This window comes from Aquarana catesbeiana, linkage group LG02 (assembly GCF_042186555.1).
Source record: "Aquarana catesbeiana isolate 2022-GZ linkage group LG02, ASM4218655v1, whole genome shotgun sequence".
Classification (NCBI taxonomy): Eukaryota; Metazoa; Chordata; class Amphibia; order Anura; family Ranidae; genus Aquarana; species Aquarana catesbeiana.
Window position 1 is genome coordinate 339,841,206 of NC_133325.1, and position 23,645 is coordinate 339,864,850.

General features: G+C 39.0%; 1 protein-coding gene across 5 annotated transcripts in view; it reads left to right on the top strand.

The window, feature by feature from the left end:
- Positions 1-23,645, top strand: part of TFG (trafficking from ER to golgi regulator) — a 63,915-nt gene that overhangs the window by 25,409 nt on the left and 14,861 nt on the right. For 4 of the 5 annotated variants that reach the window (XM_073614881.1, XM_073614882.1, XM_073614879.1 and 1 more), the window contains exons 2-3: positions 11,418-11,627; positions 17,798-17,881. In XM_073614881.1, coding sequence (XP_073470982.1) covers positions 11,444-11,627; positions 17,798-17,881 — 268 coding nt within the window. In that variant the 5' untranslated portion in view covers positions 11,418-11,443. The remainder of the gene's footprint in view (positions 1-11,417; positions 11,628-17,797; positions 17,882-23,645) is intronic. The other variant, XM_073614880.1, reaches the window with a different exon arrangement.

Sequence of the window (23,645 nt, forward strand, 5' to 3'; positions counted from 1 at the left end):
TTCTTTCTTTCTTTCTTTCCTTGTCAAAAGAAGTTTATTGAGTATACAATGTTATAAAGATACATAAAGTAAGTTTACAAGGATCTATAAAGTAAGCTCATTGTTTTACAGTAGGGTTTATATAGGTAAATATCATGAAATTTCAAATATTAAACATTGGGTTCACGTAAACCTAAATTAAAGATATATATAATTTCCTTAGTTACTTTTGTAGGTATTTAAATTATTTATACCTACTATACATATTGTTTACAAGTAGAGTGTATATAGGTCAAATAAATTCTGATAATGAGCTTTAATCGTAAGGTGGAGAAAAGGAAAGAGAAGAAAAAGGGTTGAAAGGCAGAGGTATGGTCCACAAGGTTGTCCCGCTCGTCAGTTTATTATTCTTTTTAGTTCTCTTTGAAGCCTTAGAATGGGTGTCTCTGTAAGTCATTTAATCTGTTACCATGGCAACAGGACAGAGTCATTGAAATTTGACAGGAACTGTTGTTTTATCCAAGGATGCCAAAGTTTTTCAAATTTTGGAATTTGATTTTGATCGATGGCTACCATCTTAGCATGGGACATTGTATTATTCATTCTGTGAATTGTTTCTGCTAGTACCAATGTAGGAGATTTCCATGCCTTGGCCACTGTTTGTTTTGCAGCCGTTATTAGTTGGATCATAAGTTTGAATTGAGAGAGTGTTAACCATTCCGGTTTTAGATTAAGCAAAGTTAAATATGGATCTGGTTGTATTATTTTTTTAAATATTTTAGATGCAATCACGAAGACTTCCTTCCAGAAGGTTTGGATTACTGGGCACGTCCACCATATGTGTAAATATGTGCCTATTTCTGGGCATCCTCGAAAACAAAGAGTTGAGGTATTAGGTGAATATTTTGCCACTCTAGCGGGTACAAGGTACCAGCGAGTTAGGACTTTATAATTTGTCTCCAGTGCTAAGATGTTGGGTGAAGATGACTTAGATGTGAGCCATATGTTAGACCAGTCCGTGTCTTCTAAAGTTCGTCCCAGGTCCTCCTCCCACCTCTGAACGTAAGAGGGTCTATTAAGATTTGCTACTCCATATAATTGATTATAAAGTGATGAAATTGTACCTTTAGCAAATGGATCTTTTGTACAGATTGATTCAAAAATGGATAATTGGGATAATGGTGTATCCCCCTTTAGGAATGGTGTATAGAAATTTTTGATTTGGAGATATCTAAATATCTCAGAGTTTGGTAGATCATATTTTTCTCTAAGCGATGGGAATGAAAGGAATGATTTAGATGCTATGAAGTCATTTAGTGTCTGAATGCCTGATGTTGTCCAAGCTTTAAAAGAATTTGGGTAGATCCATGCCGGATAAAAGGCCGGATTTCTGATAAAAGAAAGGAGAGGATTGTGTGGAGATTGTAACTGATATTTGGTTTTTAGTTTATCCCAGAGAGATAAGAAGTGTTTAGTTATGGGATTATGAATTTTAAAGCGGTCTTTAGGATCAAGCCATAATAAATTTGATATTAATAGAGGGTCATTTTCTGAAGCCTCTATAAATACCCATAATGGGATTTCCTGTTTTGCATGGTATTTGGACAGACTGGCCAAATGTGCTGCTCTGTAGTAGTTAGTAAAATTAGGGTATCCCAGGCCTCCTTTATTTTTGGGAAGATGTAGTGTGTGTATAGGTATACGTGGTTTAGAAGAGCCCCATATAAACGAAGTTGCTCTTTTTTGTACTATTCTCAAAAAATAGGAAGGAATTGGAATAGGGAGGACTCTGAATAGATAAAGCAATTTGGGTAGAATAGTCATTTTGATTGCATTAATCTTCCCTATCCAGGATAAAGGAAGTTGCGACCATTGTTTTATTAGATTTGTGATCTGTCTTAATACAGGAGGATAATTGGTTGAGAATAAGTCAGAATGAGATGCTGTTAAATGAATTCCAAGATATGGGATTGATTTTTCTGCCCATGTGAATGGGAGTGCAGCCCTAGCCGGGATCAATTCCATGTTTGTGAGAGAAATATTAAGCACTAGGCATTTCTTAGGATTAATCATAAGGCTGGATAGGGCTGCAAATCCATCAAGAGCTGGTATTAAGTTAGGACCAGAGACCTGTGGTGATGATAGAAAAAGTAATATATCGTCTGCAAATATACATAATTTGTGTGTAATACCTCCTACTTCAATGCCAGTTATAGTTTGGTTTGTTCTGATGTATTGGGCCATGGGTTCGAGTATAAGGGCAAATAATAAGGGAGATAATGGGCAACCCTGTCGGGTACCTCTTTCGATATTAAAGGCTTCAGATTTGTATCCAGCATATTTTATATAGGCTTTGGGTTTATTATATAATGCTTTGATCCATGTTAAAAAGTGGGGTCCAAAACCCCATTTTTGTAATGAATATTGCATATATTGCCAGGATACTGTGTCAAATGCCCTCTTAATATCGAGAGATAGAAAACATAAAGGGATTTTCCATTTTTTAGCAATATGTGCCAATAACACTGCCCTGCGTATATTATCGCCTGCCTGTCTATTTGGCATGAAGCCTACTTGATCTCTATGTATTAATTTTCCTATAATGCTATTGAGGCGTTTTGCTATTATTTTTGCTAATAATTTAATATCGAGGTTTAACAGTGAGATAGGCCTATAATTCACACAGGAAGTATCATCAGAAAGGGGTTTTGGGATCATACAAACAATTGCCATTAGTGTTTCTTGCCGAAAAGAATGTCCATCTAGAAGTTTGTTAAAAGTTTCAGTGAGAATGGGAGAGAGTATTTCTGAGAATGTTTTATAGTATAAAGCCGAGTAGCCATCTGGGCCTGGTCTTTTGTTAAGTTTTAGGTCTTTTATGGCGTTAGCAACTTCATCTATAGTTATAGGCTCATCCAAACTGCTTTTTTGATTCTGAGATAACTCAGGTAAGGTTATTTTTGAGAAGAAGGATTCAGCTTCTGTAGGATTAAATTCATTGTTTGTCTTGTATAAAGTTGCGAGATGTGAGTGAAATTTATGGACTATTTTAACTGGATTACAAGTGTAAACATTTTTTGATAATTTCAAACGTATTGGTTTGAAAGATTTGTTAGTTGAATTTAATGCCCGAGCCAAATATGTACCTGGTTTGTTTGTATTCATGTAGAAATTGTGTTTGGAGCGTTTGAGGGATTTATCAACTGATTCAGTGAGAAATAGATCGTATTCCAATCTAGATTTTTCCAGATGAGATTTTGTACTCTGAGATGGATTATCTTGAAATGATATGTAGGCTGCATTAAAATTGAGTTCTAGTTTTTTTGCTAGATTTTTGCGTTCCCGTTTAAATAGTGCCATTTGTCTTTGTATTGTACCACGCAAGACAGGCTTATGAGCTTCCCACAGTGTTATTGGGGAGATGTCTGTTGTATTATTAATTGATATGTATTCCTTTAAAGCTTGTTCAATGGCCATCTGATGTAGTGGGTGTTTGAGCATTATGTCCGGTAAGTACCACGTTGGGTCATGCGCTTTTGGTATGGCTGAGGCTATAGTAGTGTATACTGCATTATGGTCAGACCACGGAATCGGAATTATATCTGATGCAATAATTTCTGGTATCATTCCTATTGTTAGAAAAATATGATCTATTCTGGTGAAGGTTTGATGAGGGTGTGAGAAATAAGTGAATTTCTTTTTCATTGGGTTACTTTCTCTCCATGAATCTACCAGATTGTATTTGGAAAGAAGTTGAGAAAAAGGTAATCTAGAGGTTATTTTGGATGGTGTAAAAGGTGATTTATCTAGAAATGGGAGGAGGACCTGGTTCGAATCCCCACACATTATCACTGTTCCTATTTTGTGTGTATTAATCACTTGTAATATATGTGAGAGGAATGGTGTAGGTTGTTTGTTAGGAGCGTAGTAGGAAATCACCGTGATTGCTGTATCCATTATATAACCCATGAGTATCAGGTATCTACCTTCTGGGTCTTTAATTTCTGATGATAAGGTGAATGGTGTGGATCGGTGAAATGCAATTAGAGTTCCCCTTTGCTTGGTACAGGCAGAAGCCGTGTAAATTTGTTGATAAAAAGGAGAAATATATTTTGGAGTAGAATCTTTGGTGAAGTGTGTTTCTTGGAGGCATACTATGTGAGCCTTCTTGTTATGGAAAGTACGGAAGGCTTTGGTCCTTTTTTGTGGGACATTTATTCCCTGAACATTCAGGGAAAGTATATTCAGTGGTGCCAATGCAATAGATCAAATAGTTTTGACTTACTTTTTGTTATGCAGAGCTGACTGCGCAGATCAACCTGTGTGGACTGAAGAGATGAATAGATAGAAAAGAAACCAGTGAATTCTGGAGTAAAGAGTAAACAAAAAACATATGAGATTAGATGATACATTGTATAAATTATTTTTTGCAAGTAATCACAATTTACCCGTGAAAGAGAATAAATATCTCTCTCAGGGGAATAAGTGCCTTCGTCACACTCCCACATAATATGGTTGGGAGAATGAGGAGGGCTAATGGGGGTACACGGATCTTCCGCTTACAGGAGAGAAGTGCTATGTCAAAAGACATCAAAATGATGTTTCATTAATTGGAGTGCAGAATATAGTTTTTGTTGAAATTATTTATTCCAGGGTGGTTGTATATGGTTAGTCTTGCCCTAGGCTAAATAATTCAGTTAGAAAGGTACTGTTAATAACTTTGGTATTGATGAAGATAGTTTGAATTATTTTGGGATTTTAACCCTTTTAGAGTAAACAATTACATATTTTATTCATATGTAACTGTTTAGATATGTTAACTCGTAAAATTGAGGTTGTATTGCTTCAGATTAGAATAAACAAAAACATAATTCTACGAACTAGTTAGGTAATAATATATTTGTTTTAAGAAAAGAAAGAAAAAGCTTCCATTACTTCTGGATTATTGAACATATTTGTCCTAAAAAGTAATAAATCTATTGTTATTACCTGATAATATATAACTGAACAAGAATTTCCTTATTTCATTTATATATTCTAAGGCTATATGAATCAGAAGTAATAAGAAATATAACTGGAATGTAACATGATCCCACACAGTGTGTGACTATCAGAATGCAGTTACATTCAGTTATAAATATAGGTTTTTTATAGAGAACCATCTCTTGGTATAATAAATGAAGAGATATCAGGAATTAGGATGTCAGTCCATTGAATCTTCTTGGTCCATGGATGATGTGGCATAACGGCCTCTTTGTGAGAATGATGATTCCCATTTTGTTCTGAAATTTTCTGGGTGCTGCCTGAAGGTGAAGATGACGCCATTCTTCTGCGTGTGGGAGTGTTGCTGCTTGTGGGTTCTGTCAGATTTAATTTTAAAAGGGTTTGTTGTAGTTCATCTGCTGATCTGCTTCTGTAAATTGTACCTTGGTAGTTAAATCTGACTGAAAAGGGGAAGCCCCATTGATACATAATGTTGTGGCGTTGCAGTTCCATTAGTTGGGGTTTCATGGATCGTCTTTTAGTAATAGTAAGTTGGGATAGGTCAGCAAAAATTTGATAATTGTGTCCTTGAAAATTAAGTTCCTTTTTTTCTCTTGCAGCAATTAGTATTTGTTCTTTCGTTCTGTAATAATGAAATTTTGTGATTATATCACGTGGGGGTCCATCTTTCTTTTTGGCTGTGAGGGCTCTGTGTACTCTGTCCAGTTCTAAACGTTCAATAGGGATATCTGGCTTTAGTTCTTGTAATAGAGCAGTAATAGTAGATTGCAGGTCTGTCACAGTTTCAGGTATTCCCCTTATGCGCAAGTTTGAACGTCTGGCTCTATTTTCGTAATCTTCGAGCTTAGTTTGAAGTATTAAATTCTCTTTTTTTAATTGTTCCAATTCTGTTATATTTTCTTGGGTTGTAATTTCAATTTCATCCATTTTTATTTCTAGGGCTGCGGTGCGGTTTCCCAGCTCTCTTATTTCTTTGGTTAGGCTTTTTGTTATTTGGTCTGAGGTTTGTTTTAAAGCCTTATGAAGCATCTTTTCAAATTGTAATAATATTACTGGGGATACTGAGGAGGCTTGTGGAGAAGTTTGTGAGAGGATTTGTTCTGTATCTGACTCAAATGGAGAGTCTTGCTGTGACATTTTCTGTCTGTGAGAGCGCCCTGATGCTGTATCTTGTGAGGTGACTGGAGCTGCTTCAGCTGCAGTGAGTGCCTGTGAGCTCTTTGTGAGGTGATTTTTATTTCTGCCACGGTTTCCTCCCAGTACCATATTTCCTGCCCAAACTTTCACAGTTTGTTCCCTGGGGCAAAAAGGTTCAAATGGATACCTTTTGAGCCTGCAGGCTCCGCTTTGTCCTTCTCTTCTCTCCTCAGCGGTGTGGAGCTCTAACAATGCATGTCTGCTCTGCTAGGCTCCGCCTCCTGCCCCCCTCTCTTTCTTTCTTTCTTTCTTTCTTCTTTTTCTTCCCCATTTTAAAGCATAACTCTCTCTTGTTGTGAAGAAAACATTCCCCCTGGGTGATCAATGTCATTCTAAGGATTAGAACAACCTTTGTTGCAGATTCCTACCTTTTTATTATTCTCAAGAAATCCCTGTGTGTTTCTCTGTGCTAAGTGGGTCTAATGGGAGTGGTTTCACAATTTAACTGTCAGGCGTGGAGCTACAGGGCACTAATGAAGAAATCTGCTGGGCCTGCATCCCTTTAGACAGGTTCCTATTGAAAGTATCTCTCAAAAATGAATTTTTCGTTGCAAGGGATGCCTGAAATCTGATTTGTATCTTAGGCAGACTTCTGGGAAAATTGGTGAGCTAATAACACAAGCAGGAAATGTTTATGGGGAGTAGTCAGTGCACACTCTGTGTACAGAACACCTCCAGGTAGAAAATTACATTGGCTGCAGATTGAAAAGGAAAGGTAATTTGTAATAACATTCAGTTACAAAATTAGTGTCGCAATCCATATGCACTATATTTATTATTTTTTCTTTTCTTTTTTTTTTTTTTTTTTTTAAATTTTAACCCCCACGAAAATGGAGTTACCCTTTAAGCATATACCAATGTTTACCTGAAGTTTCCATTGAATGTGCATTCAGCAATTTATAGATATCTGAGTTTAAAGGCTTAGTTCACCTTTTTGTTCACTTTTTTTTTTTTTTCCTAAATTCCAGTTCCCATATATACTATAGTATGAATGTAATTCTGTTGCAAAAATATAAAACTGCTTGCCTCACACGCTTCATAGCTGATTAAACACACTGCTTGATTACTTCTGCCTTACTTCCTGGAGAGACTTTAGGTCATGACACAGGAAGGAGTTGACTAGCTGATCTCATTAGCACACACCCTGCATCATCTACCCTAACTGGTCAACTCCTTCCTGTGTTATGACCTAAGTCTGTCCAGGAAGTAAGGCAGACATAATCAAGCAGTGTGTAAATAGCTAAATTTCTCCTTTTAAGAGCTATGGGTGGAAGTCATGTTTGACGTCGCTTCCGCCCTCCCATGCCATGGAGCTGAGCAGGGTCCATCAACCAAAGTGATCTCACAGCGAATCCACCACGGAGACCACTTTTATCTTAAAGGAAACGCACGGCGTTCCTGAAAATACCAGGGTTATGACAGCTAGCTGCCATAGTGTCAAAGTACCGACTAGAGGTCGACCAATATATCGGCCGATATTTGGTGTTTTTTACTTAATCGGCATTAGCCGATTGTGCTGATAAAAAGGCCGATATCAGCGGACTTGCAAATGACTTCTGTAACAGAAGTCAATACAAGTTGCCTGAAAACTTCTGTGAAGAGACTTCTCCCCTCCTCTGGGCAGCCTGCCAAATCTGATAAAAAGAACCTGAAGATACAATGTTTACACTTATGAACTGAGCTCTGTGGAGAAGTTCTCAGTTTAACCATTTAAAGACTAAACCTTTTCTGACATTTTGTTGCTTACAAGTAAAAATCCTGTATTTTCTGCTAGAAAATCACTTAGAACCCCCCAAAATATATATCTATCTCTTTTATTTTATAATTTTTTTTTTTTTTTTTTTTTTTTTAGCAGAGACCCTAGGGAATAAAATAGCGGTTGTTGCAATATTTTATGTCACACGGTATTTGTGCAGCGGTCTTTCAAACACAATATTTTTTTAAAAAATACACTAATAAATTTAAAAAAACTAAGCAGTAAAGTTAGCCCATTTCTTTTCATCCAAAAGTTTTGATTACCTGTTTTTGTGTATTTAATATTTAAGATATAGTTTTTTTTTTTTTTTTTTTTATCTAAATTCTAGATACAAGTGAACTGATTGGAGGTTTGTTTTGTGTAAAAAAATTTTCTGTATCATTTTAAGGTTGCTTTCACACTGGAGCAGGCATGCGTTGACGGTAAAACGCTGCTAGTTTTAGCGGCGCTTTTCGGCTGCTAGCAGGGCGCTTATAACCCAGCTAGCAGCCGAGGAAGGGGTTAAATGCGCCGCTGCCGAAACGCTTTGCAGGCGCTTGGGCAGCGGTGCGCGTTCATTTCAATGGGCAGGAGTGGTAGAGGAGCTGTATACACCGCTCCAAAGATGCCGCTTGCAGGACTTTTTTTTTTTTTTTTAACATCCTGCCAGCGCATCGCCTCAGTGTGAAAGCACTCGGGATATCACACTGAGACTGCAGGGGAGCCGTTTTACAGGCGCTATTTTTAGCCCAAAAGCGCCTGAAAAACGCCCCAGTGTGAAAGGGGTCTAACTGTTAGATTTTATGAGATGAAGGGAAAAAAAAAATCGGCCTAATATCGGCCCCAAAAAATCGGCATCACATATCGGCCACCGGCGATTTCTAAATATCGGCATCGGCCAGAGAAAAACCCATATCGGTCGACCTCTAGTACCGACGTACGGGTACGTCATTTTGCGTGAAGAGGTTAAACCTTTTTTAGATGGGCCAGCTAGAACTAATTGCTCAAAAGGGGGTCATTTGGAAAATTGAAGATTGTGGGTTAAAGGGAGAGTGTAATGACGGATCCTGTCACTTTTTGTCCCCATGTGATGAGAATTTTTTTTTGCACATCAAGCACACATTCTAATACTGCAATTACGGAGCAGCAAATTATATCACCTGTGATGTATTTCAGTTATCTTGCAAACCTGGCCTGTTAGTGGGCCCTGAGGACAAAGTTGATGACCACTGGATTAAGGTATACGTTCACCTTTTTGGGAACATATTACATGTTCCACCCATAAGATGTTTGTTTAAAAAAAAAAACAAAAAACTGGCTCCTAACTTTTTAATCGGCTCCTAGATTCAAAGCATATTTGTCAAGCCCTGCTTTATCGTATCCCAATGATAAGGTGATACTTTTGTACATGTACTATATAATATCTATAGCTGACAATATGGAACCTTTTCTTTCTTTCTTTCTTTCTTTCTTTCTTTCTTTCTTTCTTTCTTTCTTTCTTTCTTTCTTTCTTTCTTTCTTTCTTTCTTTCTTTCTTTCTTTCTTTCTTTCTTTCTTTCTTTCTTTCTTTCTTTCTTTCTTTCTTTCTTTCTTTCTTTCTTTCTTTCTTTCTTTCTTTCTTTCTTTCTTTCTTTCTTTCTTTCTTTCTTTCTTTCTTTCTTTCTTTCTTTCTTTCTTCTAGTACTAAGTATTAAATGCGTATTTGTTTTATTCAAAAACCTTGTTTTTATATCCTGGATCATTCTAATGTTTAAATTTTTGGTAAATTAAAACTTTGTCATAGATGAGGGTGTGACCGTTTTTTCTATTTATCTTGTGATATACACACAATGTATTTTTTTAATTGTTGTATTGCATAGTAAAGAAGGGGGTTTTCTGCTTGAATTTACATTGTTTTATGTAAAACGCATGCATTTTACCGCAGGAAAATAGACAAGTGTAAATAGGTTGGAAGATTTAGAAGCATTTTCAGTTTGTTTTCAGAACAGAATAAAATAGGATGTTCACAATTTGGTAGTGGTAATACTTGGGCAAGTATATGCCTATTGTTTGTAGGGGCTGCAGGTGACTAGAGTGCAATCACATTAATACCCAAACTTTACTCTTTGGGAGGTTATTTTTTCCTGTTACTGGCATTTTGTTTTTCATAGCGGTTGTAGTACTTACAATTCTTGATTATACACAAAAGAATATCAGCGTTTCCTTATCCTCATATACTCTCACAAGGTCAAACCTGCAATCTCCCATGTCCAATGTTGGGCTTCAGGTAATATCTCAATCCATATTTCTATCCTGAGTAATCCATGCTCAGTACTTTAATCCTTTAAAAGTTCCATTCACTGCCCCATAGAAGATCAACACTGTAGTTTGGCACAACATTTATCAGTTTCACTGCACAAATAGCAGAAACCGCATCCAGCACAAACTTCTTGTCCCTGCTTCGGTCTTGTCTTGCATGCACACCAAGCTTGGCCCTGCTTCCGCCTTACTGCTTACTCCAGCCACTCTTCCAGCTCCATGCACTCCAGCTGCTCCAGGGACTGCAGACCTTCCACTTTTCCCTACTCTCACTGAGTCTCGCCTCTCACCATTCTTACACAATAAGAAACACTTCTCCTTGTGGAATAAAAACATCTGATTTCTTTATTCACTGTAAAAATTCAATACTCGCACTAGAGTTGCACCGATATTCATGCAAATGCTCTGATACCTGAAAATTACTTGAAGTCGCACAGATATGACTGGTACTCATTGGAACGACTTGTCATGTGACTTTGCAGTTCCAAGTCGCAGGACAAGTCGCATAAGTGTGAAAGGGGCCTTAGGCTAGGTTCACACTGCAGGGTTCCAGTGCGTCCCCTGTTCACTGTTTCAGATCCGATTTCAGTCCGAATTTTTGGCTGAATTCCGACCTGAAACTATATGGGGAAATATATGGGGAATTTTTGGCTTTATTCGGACCTGAAACTGACCAGAAGACGCACAGGACTCCTATGGAATTCGCTCTGCAGCCTTCCCAGAGCTGTGTGAGCCGGCTCCATTGAGAGCCGGTCACAGTCTCCAGGCTTGCAAATTGGATGTGGGGAAAACTGCATCCAAATTGCAGTAGTCTGAACTCAGCCTTCGAGATGAATTTGCACTGCTGTTGAAAGTCCTTGCTGTTTCTGCAGTTTTTAGGGGTTAGGTAGGTTTTTTTTTTTTCCTGTTTCACAATGTAGTTCATGATGCACCTTGTCAGCAGAGAAGGGACAGGTTTTGTTACCTGTTGGAACTGTGCATTGAAACAATATTTTTATATCTGATATGGGAGGTTCAGCTGTAGAAGTTCTTGCTTCAAGAGGTGTGTGCTGGTCACTTATGTTGTCAGCTATTTGCTGCAGTGAGTTTTACAGTTCTACTTTACTCACAGGTTCGCTGTCAGATATGGGACACTTTTTGGTAATGGTTGGTAAAATATTTAGATGTTTTGATTAGTAATGTGTTTTTTATATTTTCTTTAAAGCTGCTTAAACCACCACGGACTCCAACATGAATGGCCAACTGGACCTAAGTGGCAAGCTGATTATTAAGGCTCAGCTTGGAGAAGACATTCGCAGGATTCCAATCCACAATGAAGACATCACCTATGATGAGCTGGTCCTGATGATGCAGAGAGTATTTAGGGGAAAACTCTCTACCAATGATGAAGTTACAATCAAGTATAAAGATGAAGGTATGTTGTCTGGTGAATGACAAAGGCACTGGGACAGGCTGAAATGTAACCATTTAACTGAATGAATTAGAATAATGCCAGGAGTTGATGGGGAGTATATAGCAGAGCAGCCTTTATTTTCAGGTTTTCATACAGAACATTATACTGCAATTTAAAATAAAGAGAAGTAGATGGAACCATAGAGTGAATAAACTGCTCATAATTGCAAAAATGCCGATAGTCTACTTTGTTCTAAAGGGCTTACTATTTTTCATCGACTGCATTGTCTTCTGCAGTGTAATCCTTGTAACAGTCTCAAATATCCTAAAATTCTTCAAATATCCATAGCATTGCCCACTTCTTAACATACAGTGTTTCCGGAAAGTATTCACAGCGCTTCACGTTTTCCACGTTTTGTTCCAAAGTGGTTTAAATTCATTATTTTTCTCAAAATTCTATAAACGTTACCCCGTAATGACAACCTGAAAGAAGTTTTTTTGAAATCTTTGCAAATTTATTATTATTATACAGGGTTTATATAGCGCCAAAAGTTTTTGCACCGCTTTACAACATGGGGGCAAACAGTACAGTTGCATTACAATTCAATACAGGAGGGATCAGAGGGCCCTGCTAGTTTAGAGCTTACAGTCTTAACCGGTTCAATACAGGGCATTTTCACCCCCTTCCTAACCAGGCCAATTTTTAGTTTTCAGTGCTGTCGCTCTTTAAACGACAATTGCGCGGCCGTGCGACGTTGTACCCAAAAAATAGAGCTTTTTTTCCCCACAAATAGAGCTTTCTTTTGGTGGTATTTGATCACCTCTGCGGTTTTTATTTTTTGCACTATAAACAAAAGAAGAGCGACAATTTTGAAAAAAACTAAATTTTTTTACTTTTTGCTATAATAAATATCCCAAAGGGGTTAACCACTAGGGGGACACAAGGGGTTAAATATGTTTCCTAGGGAATGATTCTAACTGTAGGGGGCGGGGACGTACAAGGGGAGGAGACCGATCAGTGTTCCGCTGTCCTGGGAACACAGATCGCTCTCCTCACAACTGACAGGACGTGGATCTGTGTGTTTACACACACAGATCCACGGTCCGGCCCGGGTAACGGGCAATCGCGGGTGCCCGGCGGACATTGCGGCCGCCGGGCACACGCATCGGGTCCCGAGTAACGCGGCGGGCACGCGGGCCCCCTAGATGGCCGGGAATGCCAGGCCGTCATATGACGTCCACCCAGGATTGGAGATCCCATCTGTGGACGTCATATGTCTATGGCCCGGTGCTGAAGTGGTTAAAAATAAACAAAAAAATTACATATACATAAGTATTCACAGCCTTTTCCACGACACTCCAAAATTGAGTTCAGGCACATCTTGTTTACACTTATCATCCTTGATGTTTCTGCAACTTGATTGGAGTCCACCTGTGGTAAATTCAGTTGATTGGACATGACTTGGAAAGGCACACACCTGTCTATATAAGGTCCCACAGTTAATACATGTCAGAGCACAAACCAAGCCATGAAATCCAAGGAATTGTCTGTAGACCTCCGAGACAGGATTGTATTGAGGCACAGACCTGGGGAAGGGTACAGAAAAAAATTCTGCAGCATTGAAGGTCCCAATGAGCACAGTGGCCTCCATCATCCGTAACTGGAAGAAGTTTGGATCCACCAGAACTCTTCCTAGAGCCGGCCGTCCGGCCGGCCAAACTGAGCAATCGAGAGGGAGAAGGACCTTAGTCAGGGAGGTGATCAAGAACCCGATGGTCACTCTGACAGAGCCCCAGTTTTTCTCTGTGGATAGAGGAGAACCTTCCAGAAGAACCATCTCTGCAGCACTACACCAATCAGGCCTGTATGGTAGTGTGGCCAGACAGAAGCCACTCCTCAGTAAAAGGCACATGACAGCCTGGAGTTTGTCAAAAGGCACCTGAAGAGCTCTGACTACGAGAAACAAAATTCTCTGGTTTGATTAAACAAAGATTGAACTCTTTGGCTTGAATGGCAAGTGTCATTTCTGAAGGAAACCAGGCACCGCTCATCACCTGGCCAATACCATCCCTACAGTGAAGCATGGTGGTGGCAGCATCGTGCTGTGTGGTTGTTTTTCAGCGGCGGGAACTGGGAGAGATTGAGGGAAAGATGAATGTAGAAATGTACAGAGACATCCTTCATGTAAACCTGCTCTGGAAGTCAGACTGAGGCGAAGGTTCGTCTTCCAACAGGACAATGACCCTAAGCACACAGCCAAGATAACAAAAAAGAATGGCTACAGGACCACTTTGTGAATGTCTGTGTGGCCCAGACTTGAACCAAATTGAACATCTCTGGAGAAATCTGAAAATGGCTGTTCAGACGCTCCCCATCCAACCTGATGGAGCTAGAGAGGACCTGTAAGAAGAATGGGAGAGACTGGCCAAAAATAGGTTTGCCTAGCTTGTAGCCTCATACTTAAAAAATATTTGAGGCTGTAATTGGTGCCAAAGTATTGAGCAAAGCCTGTAAATACTTCTGTACATGTGATCTCTCGCTCTTGCTTTCTCGCTCTCACACAAGTGAGTACACCCCTCACATTTTTGTAATATTTTATTATATCTTTTCATGTGTCAACACTGAAGAAATGACACTTTGTAAAGTAGTGAGTGTACAGCTTGTATAACAGTGTAAATTTGCTGTCCCCTCAAAATAACTCAACACACCATTTAGTCTAAACCGCTGGCAACAAAAGTGAGTTGTGTGGTGTTTTTTTTTTTTCTCCTTCTTTAACCACTTCCTGCCCAAGGTACGTCCAGGGACGTCCTTGAGTTTGCGGGGGTATATCTGAATGATGCCTGCAGCTACAGACATCGTTCAGATATCATCTTTTAGTACCGGCGATTCCCTACACCATAAGAATGATCATAGCAGCTGTTCTGCCGCTTGATCGTTCTTACGGGCGGTGAGAGGGGACGCCCCCCCTCGTGCTGCCCTCCGGTGCTTCTACCGACTCACTGATTCCATCGGTGAGTCGGACACAGGATCCGCCAGCCCCGGATGGTGATCATAGAGATTTCCGGTGGACTAGATGGTTGCTGGAGTCTGTGATCGTTCAGAGGCTGGACGCGATGTTATGACGTCACGCCCAGCCTCTGCATTCAAACGAATGGCGCCGATTCAGCTGGGAAGCCGAGATCGTTAATTTAATTTTTTTTTTTTTTTTTCAGGCTTCCCAGCCTAAAGGTGAGATGTGTGGGGTCTTATTGAGGACTGTAAAGAGGACCGATCATGCCATATTCCTATTACAAGGGTTGTTTACATTCCTTGTAACAGGAATAAAAGTGATCAAATATTATTATTTTTTTTTTTTTTTTTTTTTTGTGCCAAACTAAAAAAATATAAATAAAATAATAATAAAAAAAAAATTTAAAACGCCCATGTGCTCACATGCAGAAGCGAATGCATACATAAGCCCCGCCCACATATGAAAACTGTGTTCAAACCACACATGTGAAGTATCGCCGCGAACATTAGAGCGAGAGCAATAATTCTAGACCTCCTCTGTAACTCAAAATATGTAACCAGTAAAAATAAATTTAAAGCGTCACCTATGGGGATTTTTACGTCCTGAAGTTTGGTGTCATTCCTTGAGTGTGTGCAATTTTGAAGCGTGACATGTTGGGTATCTATTTACTGGGCGTAACTTCATCTTTCACATTATGCAAAAAAATTAGGCTAACTTTTAATGTTTTTTTGGGGGGTTTTTTTTTTTTCCAAAAAAGTGTTCGAAAAATTGCTGCGCAAATACCGTGTGATAGAAAAAGTTGCAACGGCCGCCATTGTATTCTCTAGGGTCTTTGCTAAAAAGATATAGATAGATAGAGAGATTATATATATATATATATATATATATATATATAATGTTTGGGGTTCTGTCTAATTTTCTAGCAAAATAATGATGAATGTTACATGTAGGAGAGAAATGTCAGAATTGGCCTGGATGTGAAGTGGTTAAAGCTTGGCTGAAATGTATGTTTAAACACCATGAGCAAATGCGTTCTATTCAGCAAGCTAACATTTAATGGTTTGCCACATCATCATGCTGCGTGGAGAAATAAGCTTAACAATAGACAAACCTTGCCACCTGGTGGTGCTAACGGAATGTGCATCAACTGCGTAATACAGCACTGTTTTCAGGGATATTTCTTGCTTGTTTTTACAACTGTTTTTTAAAGTTCCATTTTAAAGTAGCATACTGACTTGTATAATAATTTAACCTCTGAAGACTTGTGTCCTGTGGAAAATATAGCATTTTAAAGTATAACTAAAGACCAAGCCTTTTTTTTTTTTTTTGATAGCGTGGAGAGGGATTAGAACACCTGTCAGACTTTTATTGCTGTCTGTGCCCCCATTAGGGAGATTCACCCTCTCCATTTGTTCTGTTTGGGATTATCTTTTACTGTCAATAATGGTATATGTTTGAGTTGTCCCCAGAAGAATAACAGAGGGAATCTTCCAATGTGGATACTAGCTCTTTTGTCCTGGGGGTGGGGGGCAAGGAATTTTCCTTAATTTGCAGGGATTCCCTCTTACTACTTGTTGTGGCTATGGGACAGGGAGTGAAGATGAATCTCTCCAATGGGACACAGATGGCAAAAGAAACTGACAGGGTTATAACTTTATCCAAAAAAAAAAACAAAAACTTTTTTACATTTTAATACCTGAACTTTGGTTTTGATAGGAAAATATTTCAGACACTCTGTAATGACAAAGTATTGTGCTTTTTTTTTTTTTTTAACTTTTGGATACATTGTAAGCCCAAATAAAACCACTGTTAAGTTTGAATGTTTCCCTTTTTGGGGAAAATTTCCCTCATTTCCTGTCCAAGAAAGGGAATAGAAATCTGTCCACAGGGAACATAAAGCAGCAAAAACCACATAAAGACTCTGATATTCCCAGTTCTACTACAAGAAAGTGTTCTATAGTTCTTTGTGTCCCTCTGAGGCTCTTACACTTCTTTATCGCTTAAGACGACGACAAAATCTGGTATAGGTTGTAGTTCTTTTACGATTATCCAAGACTTTCCAGTCTGTCCAGAAATAACTGGGAGATAGGCTTGTGTATGTCACAGCAGGACATTAATGAAAACCTATTTGAAGGGATGTTGCAGTCTTAGTGTTACTAAATCCAGAACCTGCATTTACTATATCTGGTCTCCCACAGTACACAGAACATGGAAATGCAGTTAGTTTTTAGTAAATATAAAATTCTAAATACCTTTTCTCATCAGCAGTATAAAGCAGTCCTGTGGCTTCTAGTAGTTCCTTGTAAAGCTTGTAGGAGGCATTTTCATTTCTCTCACAATTGTCCTATCACGATCCAGGACCCCTGACCCTCTGTCTGGACAGTGCTGATTGGCCCTGTTCTGATCACGTGCACCCTCCTAGAGAAGAAGAAACTCTCTGGCAATACACACCAAATTGAGCATGTGCAGCCTCACTCTCTAGAGCAGTGATGGCGAACCTTGGCACCCCAGATGTTTTGGTACTATGTTTCCCATGATGCTCATGTACTCTGCCGTGTAGTTGAGCATCATGGGAAATGTAGTTCCGAAACGGCTGTGGTGCCAAGGTTTGCCATTACTGCTCTAGACTGTAAATATCAGGTTATTTTTTGGAGTCAGTGGAAGGAGATGATCAGAGAAGACAGGATCAAACAGCCTTTTTTATGCAGAGGATTAACCCCTTTGTTTGCACAGTGAGTAAAAACAAGCATGCTTTACCTGCATATACAGGCTGTTTTTACTGGTGTGGGTTTGTTAACACTTTTTTTTTAGATTTAGGTTTTATGATCAAACTTCTCAGAATCTTCTCAAAACTGAAGTATTTGTGTGGGCTGACTGTCAGGAAACCTTTACTGCCAAAATGAGCTTTCTTCAGAAAGGTGCAAGATGCCTGACTGACTGTCCCTGGCTTCCAGAGGTGCAGCCTCTGATTTTCTTTTGGTACTTGGTGACAGTTTATAAAAGCAGTGGTGACAGTAATGTGGTTACATGAGACGTGCATATATCTTCTGGCATGTTGCAGCATTCTAATATTTTTATTGATAATGACAGCTGTTTAAAATAGCAATATTTTTACTTTTGTGTTTCAGCCACCGCTCAGTTATTTGTATTTTTCTTTTTTTTTTTTATATATATATATTAGATGGAGATCTCATCACTATCTTTGATAGTTCTGATTTATCATTTGCCATACAGTGCAGTCGAATACTGAAGCTTACATTATTTGGTGAGTGTAATTTTGAATTTCATTACTTAAGTTGCTAGCTGTTGATTTCTGCATGACATGGGTGATTTTTCCCTCAATTTTTAAAAACTGAGAGAAGCAGGGTATTCATAATGTAATGGAAAAAAAACATTATTTGTTTAGCAACAGTATTCTTTCTTTACATGGAATTTATAAGTTGAATTGTGTGTTTTGTGTGTGTTGTGTTTTTTTTTTTTTTTTAACATAAAATTTTGATTATATGAGGTCTGTTATCGGAGAGATATTTAACAATTATCGCTCATTGAAGTACACAGCCATTCTCCTCCATGATGGATGGGTTTTGATGTCACCACCTACAGGAGCAGGATGCTAGGTACAGCTAAAGTAAAAGCACACCCAGGGGGTGGCCCGCTGGAAGTGGCCAAACCCCACATCTGCTGTAAGGAGTTCAGTTTTCTAGTGTCCTACTCCTCTTTAGTAGCATGTAAACAGTTGTGTTCTTTTGTTTGGTTTTTGGATCCAGTTGTTAGTTTGAAGATTTTTGTCTTCAGTCAACTGTGGTGTCCACTGAATGCATGCTGGGGGGGGGAGATTGGCTGCATCAGCTCAGTAAATGGTAGGTGCTCGCCCCTCGGATGCATACAGCAGTCACCCGTGTCATTATTTGATCAGAGGTTCCTCCCATAGGAGATCTCTTGGAGAACTACAAGTCCCAGGTTTGCCCTCAGGACTGTGAATATTCTCCTGTGTTGGATTGGGTGCATCGGTTTACATTATAGGTGTTCGCTTGCTGCAGGTGCCCCCCCACCACCACACACACACTTGTAGCTAATTGCCAGTAATGCTGGCAGGTGCACAGTGGTCACCTTCTTCCCCAAGTAGCTTCCCTTGTGCGCTTATAAATATTTCTAAAAGAACTGTGCTGAGCTGATGGGGTTGGCAAACAGACAGTGTGTCATTGTTTTGGGGTTAAGGGGGCCTCTATCACCCACCGCTGGTCTTATCTGTGCCATCCAGGGATATAACAGCTTGGAGCATGATTCCCCCAGGGGGAATCTGGGGCTGCGACGTGCAGTGAGCAGAGGCCACGGATCTACTAGATTTGGTTACGTCCATCTAAATTTTTCTCTGTTTTCGTGGCAGAGAAATGGTGGTAAATTCTGCTCTTGATTCTTGGGGGATCCATTCCTGTGTTTGTTTGTTTTTTTTTTTTTTTTTTTTCCCAGCTGGACTGGGCTACCACCTCCTCCCTCCATCCTCCTTCTCGAGGCGTGGAATGATGTTTGGCCCTCAGTCCTGTGAGGGGAAAGGTTTCAGCCTGGGTTGTTCTCTTTTTATGTCTCTTGGCTCCTTCTCCCTAGTTTGTACACTCCTGGGTGAGGACTCTCAGTTCCCCCTTTCTAGGCCTCTTGCCCCCATGAGCTTTGAATCTTGTATTTATCGGCCCTACAAAAGCCTCCCTTTGAAAATGTCTGAGAGATTCACCTTTCAACCCTAGTGCACAGTGGCTTATTAGTGACTGTCACTTCTGCAAGTTAGGTGTCCAAGCTTGCAGCTCCTTTTTACGCCATATGTGGTGTCCGCTTTTTATCTGAGCATGTTTTTATTGTTATACATATTCATAAATTTTACTTTCCTTTTTGTCCACATTCCTCTCATCCGAGAAAGGCAACTCTCCATTTCCCAGGTGTAGATAGAACTAGTAGTCTACCTCCCACCTTACTCAGCAGTCTGGCGCTCTCCATTGTTTTGGCTGGTCCTGGACGGGACAAGTAGCTTAGTCTTTAATTTTCTCTAGTTGGCTCTCCAGGTCCTGCATATTCTACCATGACGCTTAGTATGTCCTGGGTGTTTCCTCATTCTGCTTCTGTTGTACAGGTTTGCCAGACAGCCACCTGGTTGTTTGTTCACTTCTTTCCAAGTTCTAGGAAGTGGTTCTTAGCTGCCTTTGCGGATTCCAGTCTGTCGCAAGGTTTGCAGGAGGATGTTGGAGTTCTGCCAGGGTGCGGTCCCTGTCCTGGGTTCTTTTTTTTTTTTTTTTTTTTTTTTTTTTTTTTTTTCTATTATTATATGGGCCCACCCTTCTTTCTTTATGGCACTGCTTTGGGATGTCCCATCATGAAGAATGAATGATAAAGAAAATTCAATTTTTGCACTTGCCGTAAAATCCTTAACGCTGAGTTCTTTGACGAACACGGTGCCTGCCCAGCCTTTAGTGAGTTTTCCTGTATGTGCTGTACTGCTAGCCACAAACCTAAACGCCTTACTTGGGGGAGTTGTAGCCACCTCCAGAAGTCTGCACCCTGGGTGTACTTTTAATGTAGTTGCATCTAGCATCCTGCTCCAGTAGGTGGTGACCTCAAATAATCTGTCGTGAAGAATGTCTGTGTCCTTCAATTAACTCAGAGAAAAAGATAGTGTGATCAAAAACCAAGTTTTTAAAGGGCATAATAACAGAATATGATGCATCTGATGCAGACATGACTCCAGCTTTCATATTTTTGTTTAGAAAAGTACAGCATGTGTCAGGATTCCTTCATCTCAGCACGGGTTTTCCTAAGGCCTCTTTCACACGGGGCAGATCAGTCATGATCCGCCCCGTGAACATCCGCTTGCTCAGCGGGGATAGCTCCGCCGATCCCCGCTGAGCAGGAAGATGACAGGTGCATCGCTGCACACTGTGCAGCGACGGACCTGTCAGAGCGCCGCTCTCCCCTATGGGGGGATCGGATGATGACGGTCCGTAGTGTCCGTCGTCATCCGATCCGATCCGAAAACGGAGGAAAAAGTAGGTTTTTCCTCCGTTACACTTTTCGGATCGGAGCGGGTCGGATGTCAGCGGACATGTCACCGCTGACATCCGACGCTCCATAGGGATGACTGTATGTCCGTTTTTCATCCGAAAACGGATGGATGAAAAACGGACATACGGATCATCCGTGTGAAAGAGGCCTAAATGTTGTGATAACTTTTAGTGCACTGGTCTGTTTACAGATCTTGCACTAGATGGCACTACAGTTCTTCATGAAAACCAAATGAGTTTTATAATTGTAGTCACTGAATGTATAGAGATCATCAAATGAGCATCTAGACTGTGGCCTCTTGGTGGAATGTTGTCGAAAAGCAGTTGCTATAGCAGCACTATGTTTTAATTCCCCTTAGGACAGAGTGAAATACCATAGAAAACATATGTGGCATTTGTTGCTGAATACGTGTAATTACATATATCCATCTAGTTGATGATCAATTTAACTTGCTTCTACAAACAGTGTACCACTTAAATAAATTCTTCTGAAGGTTAAATAATTAAAGTTAATACAGTATTAACTGCAATTTTCTTTCATTATTTTTTTTATTTATTTTTGTTTTATTCATTTTTCAATTAAAGTACTGAGAACTGCATGGAAACTTAGTACAAAAATAAATAAATTACTTCTAATTAAAATCTTTAACTGATATAATCCTTCCCTCACAGGAAGTTCTCTGTAGGAACTGTTCTTTGCCAGTCTAGCCCTCTTTTCTGCTCTTTTTTATTTGTTACTTGTTTTACTAAATGCAACTGTGAATCAAAAAGGAAGGGAACACAGGACTGCAAGGGGTTGTTTTTCCAAAGCACAGGGAGCTGCAGGAGGGGTACATACCATAGCTTCACTGCTTTACATTGCGGCAAATTATTCCCACCATCAAGTTGAGATAGCGGTACCATTCTTGCAACCCAACCCATTGAATTGAAGGGGCGGGGCCCCCCACAACCTCAGTTTTTAGGGGGTTAAAACGGATAGTAAGGCTGCAACTAACGATTATATTCATAATCGATTAGTTGGCAGATTTATTGTATCGATTAATCGAATAATAACGTTCTAAAAAGTGTTGTATATAACTGTAAAGTATGGAGAAAAAAAAAAAAAAAAAGCAATTGGTTCACACCTATGCAGTTTGCCTTTGATCCATTTCTGCAGTGCTTTTTGTTGTGTTTTGCATTTTTGCACACGATTTTGCCACGATTTGCATTTTTTTTTTTTTTTTTTTTTTTTTTTTTGGGGGGGGGGAGACAATTTGTTGTTGGGCAGATTTAAAAATGCAAATTGCTGCAAAAACGCACTACATGCTTTTCTGCAGCTTCTCCATTGAAGTCTATTGAATGAAAAAAAAAGGACCGTTTTGCGCTGAAAAAAGTCCTTGACCCTTTCCAATTAAGCAGCAGCTGAAAAAGGCATAGATGTGAACGTGTCCTATAGGAAACCATGTTAAATGAACTGTAGTTTGTTTCTGCAAAAAACGCATGGATGTGAACCAGGCCTATGAAGTGTAGTAGTAGTAGCAGCAGCATGCTTTTTTAAATTTTTTTTGTATCACCTGACCTAATGGGGTTAAAAACTAAAATTAGCCCTTTATAGTACACAAAGAGTAGATAATCTCTACTATAAGGGGTTCATTTATACTGTGAAAGATTATAAATATATATATATATATATATATATATATATATATATATATATATATATATATATATATATATATATATATATATATATATTTTTATATTATACACAGACGCCCACAAACCAAGAAGTAGGATATATGGGCATTATAACTAGGAGTCAGATATGAAGGGTGGAAGGGAGACATAAATCTCAGCTTTTAGTACTTTAATATAAGAGCTTTTTTTTTTTTTTTTTTTTTTTCCATGGATATGATCATTTTAAATATAATGCACAATACTGGTAAAATTTTACTTTAAATGTAATTGTAATGTCTTATATTACTTCCAATTTATCAGTCTCCACCTTCTCTGGGTTCAGATGCTGATCTTCCCTGCACACAGTCTTTAAAGTTATTTTATTAAAAAAAAAAAAAAAACACAAACATGTTATACTTACCTGCTCTGTAATGGTTTTGCACAGAGCAGCCCTGATTCTCCATTTCTGGGGTCCCTCACCAATGCTTCTGGCTCCTGCTGCCTTCAGAGTACCCCACTAGTAAGCTGCAAAGTATAGTATAGAATGCCCCTATAGCAAAGTAAAAAAACTTCTGACTTTAGAACCACTCACTTCCTGCCCAGGACTACATGTCCCATGAGGTATTCCTCATCACACATTTCACAAGTTCTTAGGCACTTTAGGCATTTTAATAATTGATTAGTCAATTAATTGATTCATTCAGCACTAGTAAGGAAACTACACCTGTCAAATGCCCTCTAAAGAGCAACGCTAGCCTTAGGCTTTTTACACCTCCTAATTAGTAAAAGTTATGGCCACATTGTACGCAAACAAAATTGATGTCTCTTCCACACACACACACACACACACACTCATAGCTTTCTTTTGGTGGTATTTGATCACCACCTGCATGTGTGGGTTTTATTATTTTTTTTTTTTTTTTTTTTTTTTGTGCTATAAACAAAAAAAGAGCAGCAATTGAGATTTTTTTTTTTTTTTTTTTTACTTTCTGCTATAAAACATATCCAGTAAAAATATCTAATTTCTTCATCAATTTAGGCCAATTTGTATGCTCCTACATTTTTGGTAAAAAAAAAAATCCCAATTGGCGTATATTGATTGGTTTGCGCAAAAGTTATTGCGTCTATATGGGATAGATTTAGGGAGTTTTTATTTTATTACTAGTAATGGCAGTGATCAGCACTTTTTAGCGGGACTGCGACATTGCAGTGGACATATTGGACACTAAGTGACACTTTTTAGGGACCAGTGACGCCAATACAGGGATCAGTGCAAAAAAAAAAAAGCAATGAAAAATGACACTGGTAGAGAAGAGGTTAACATCA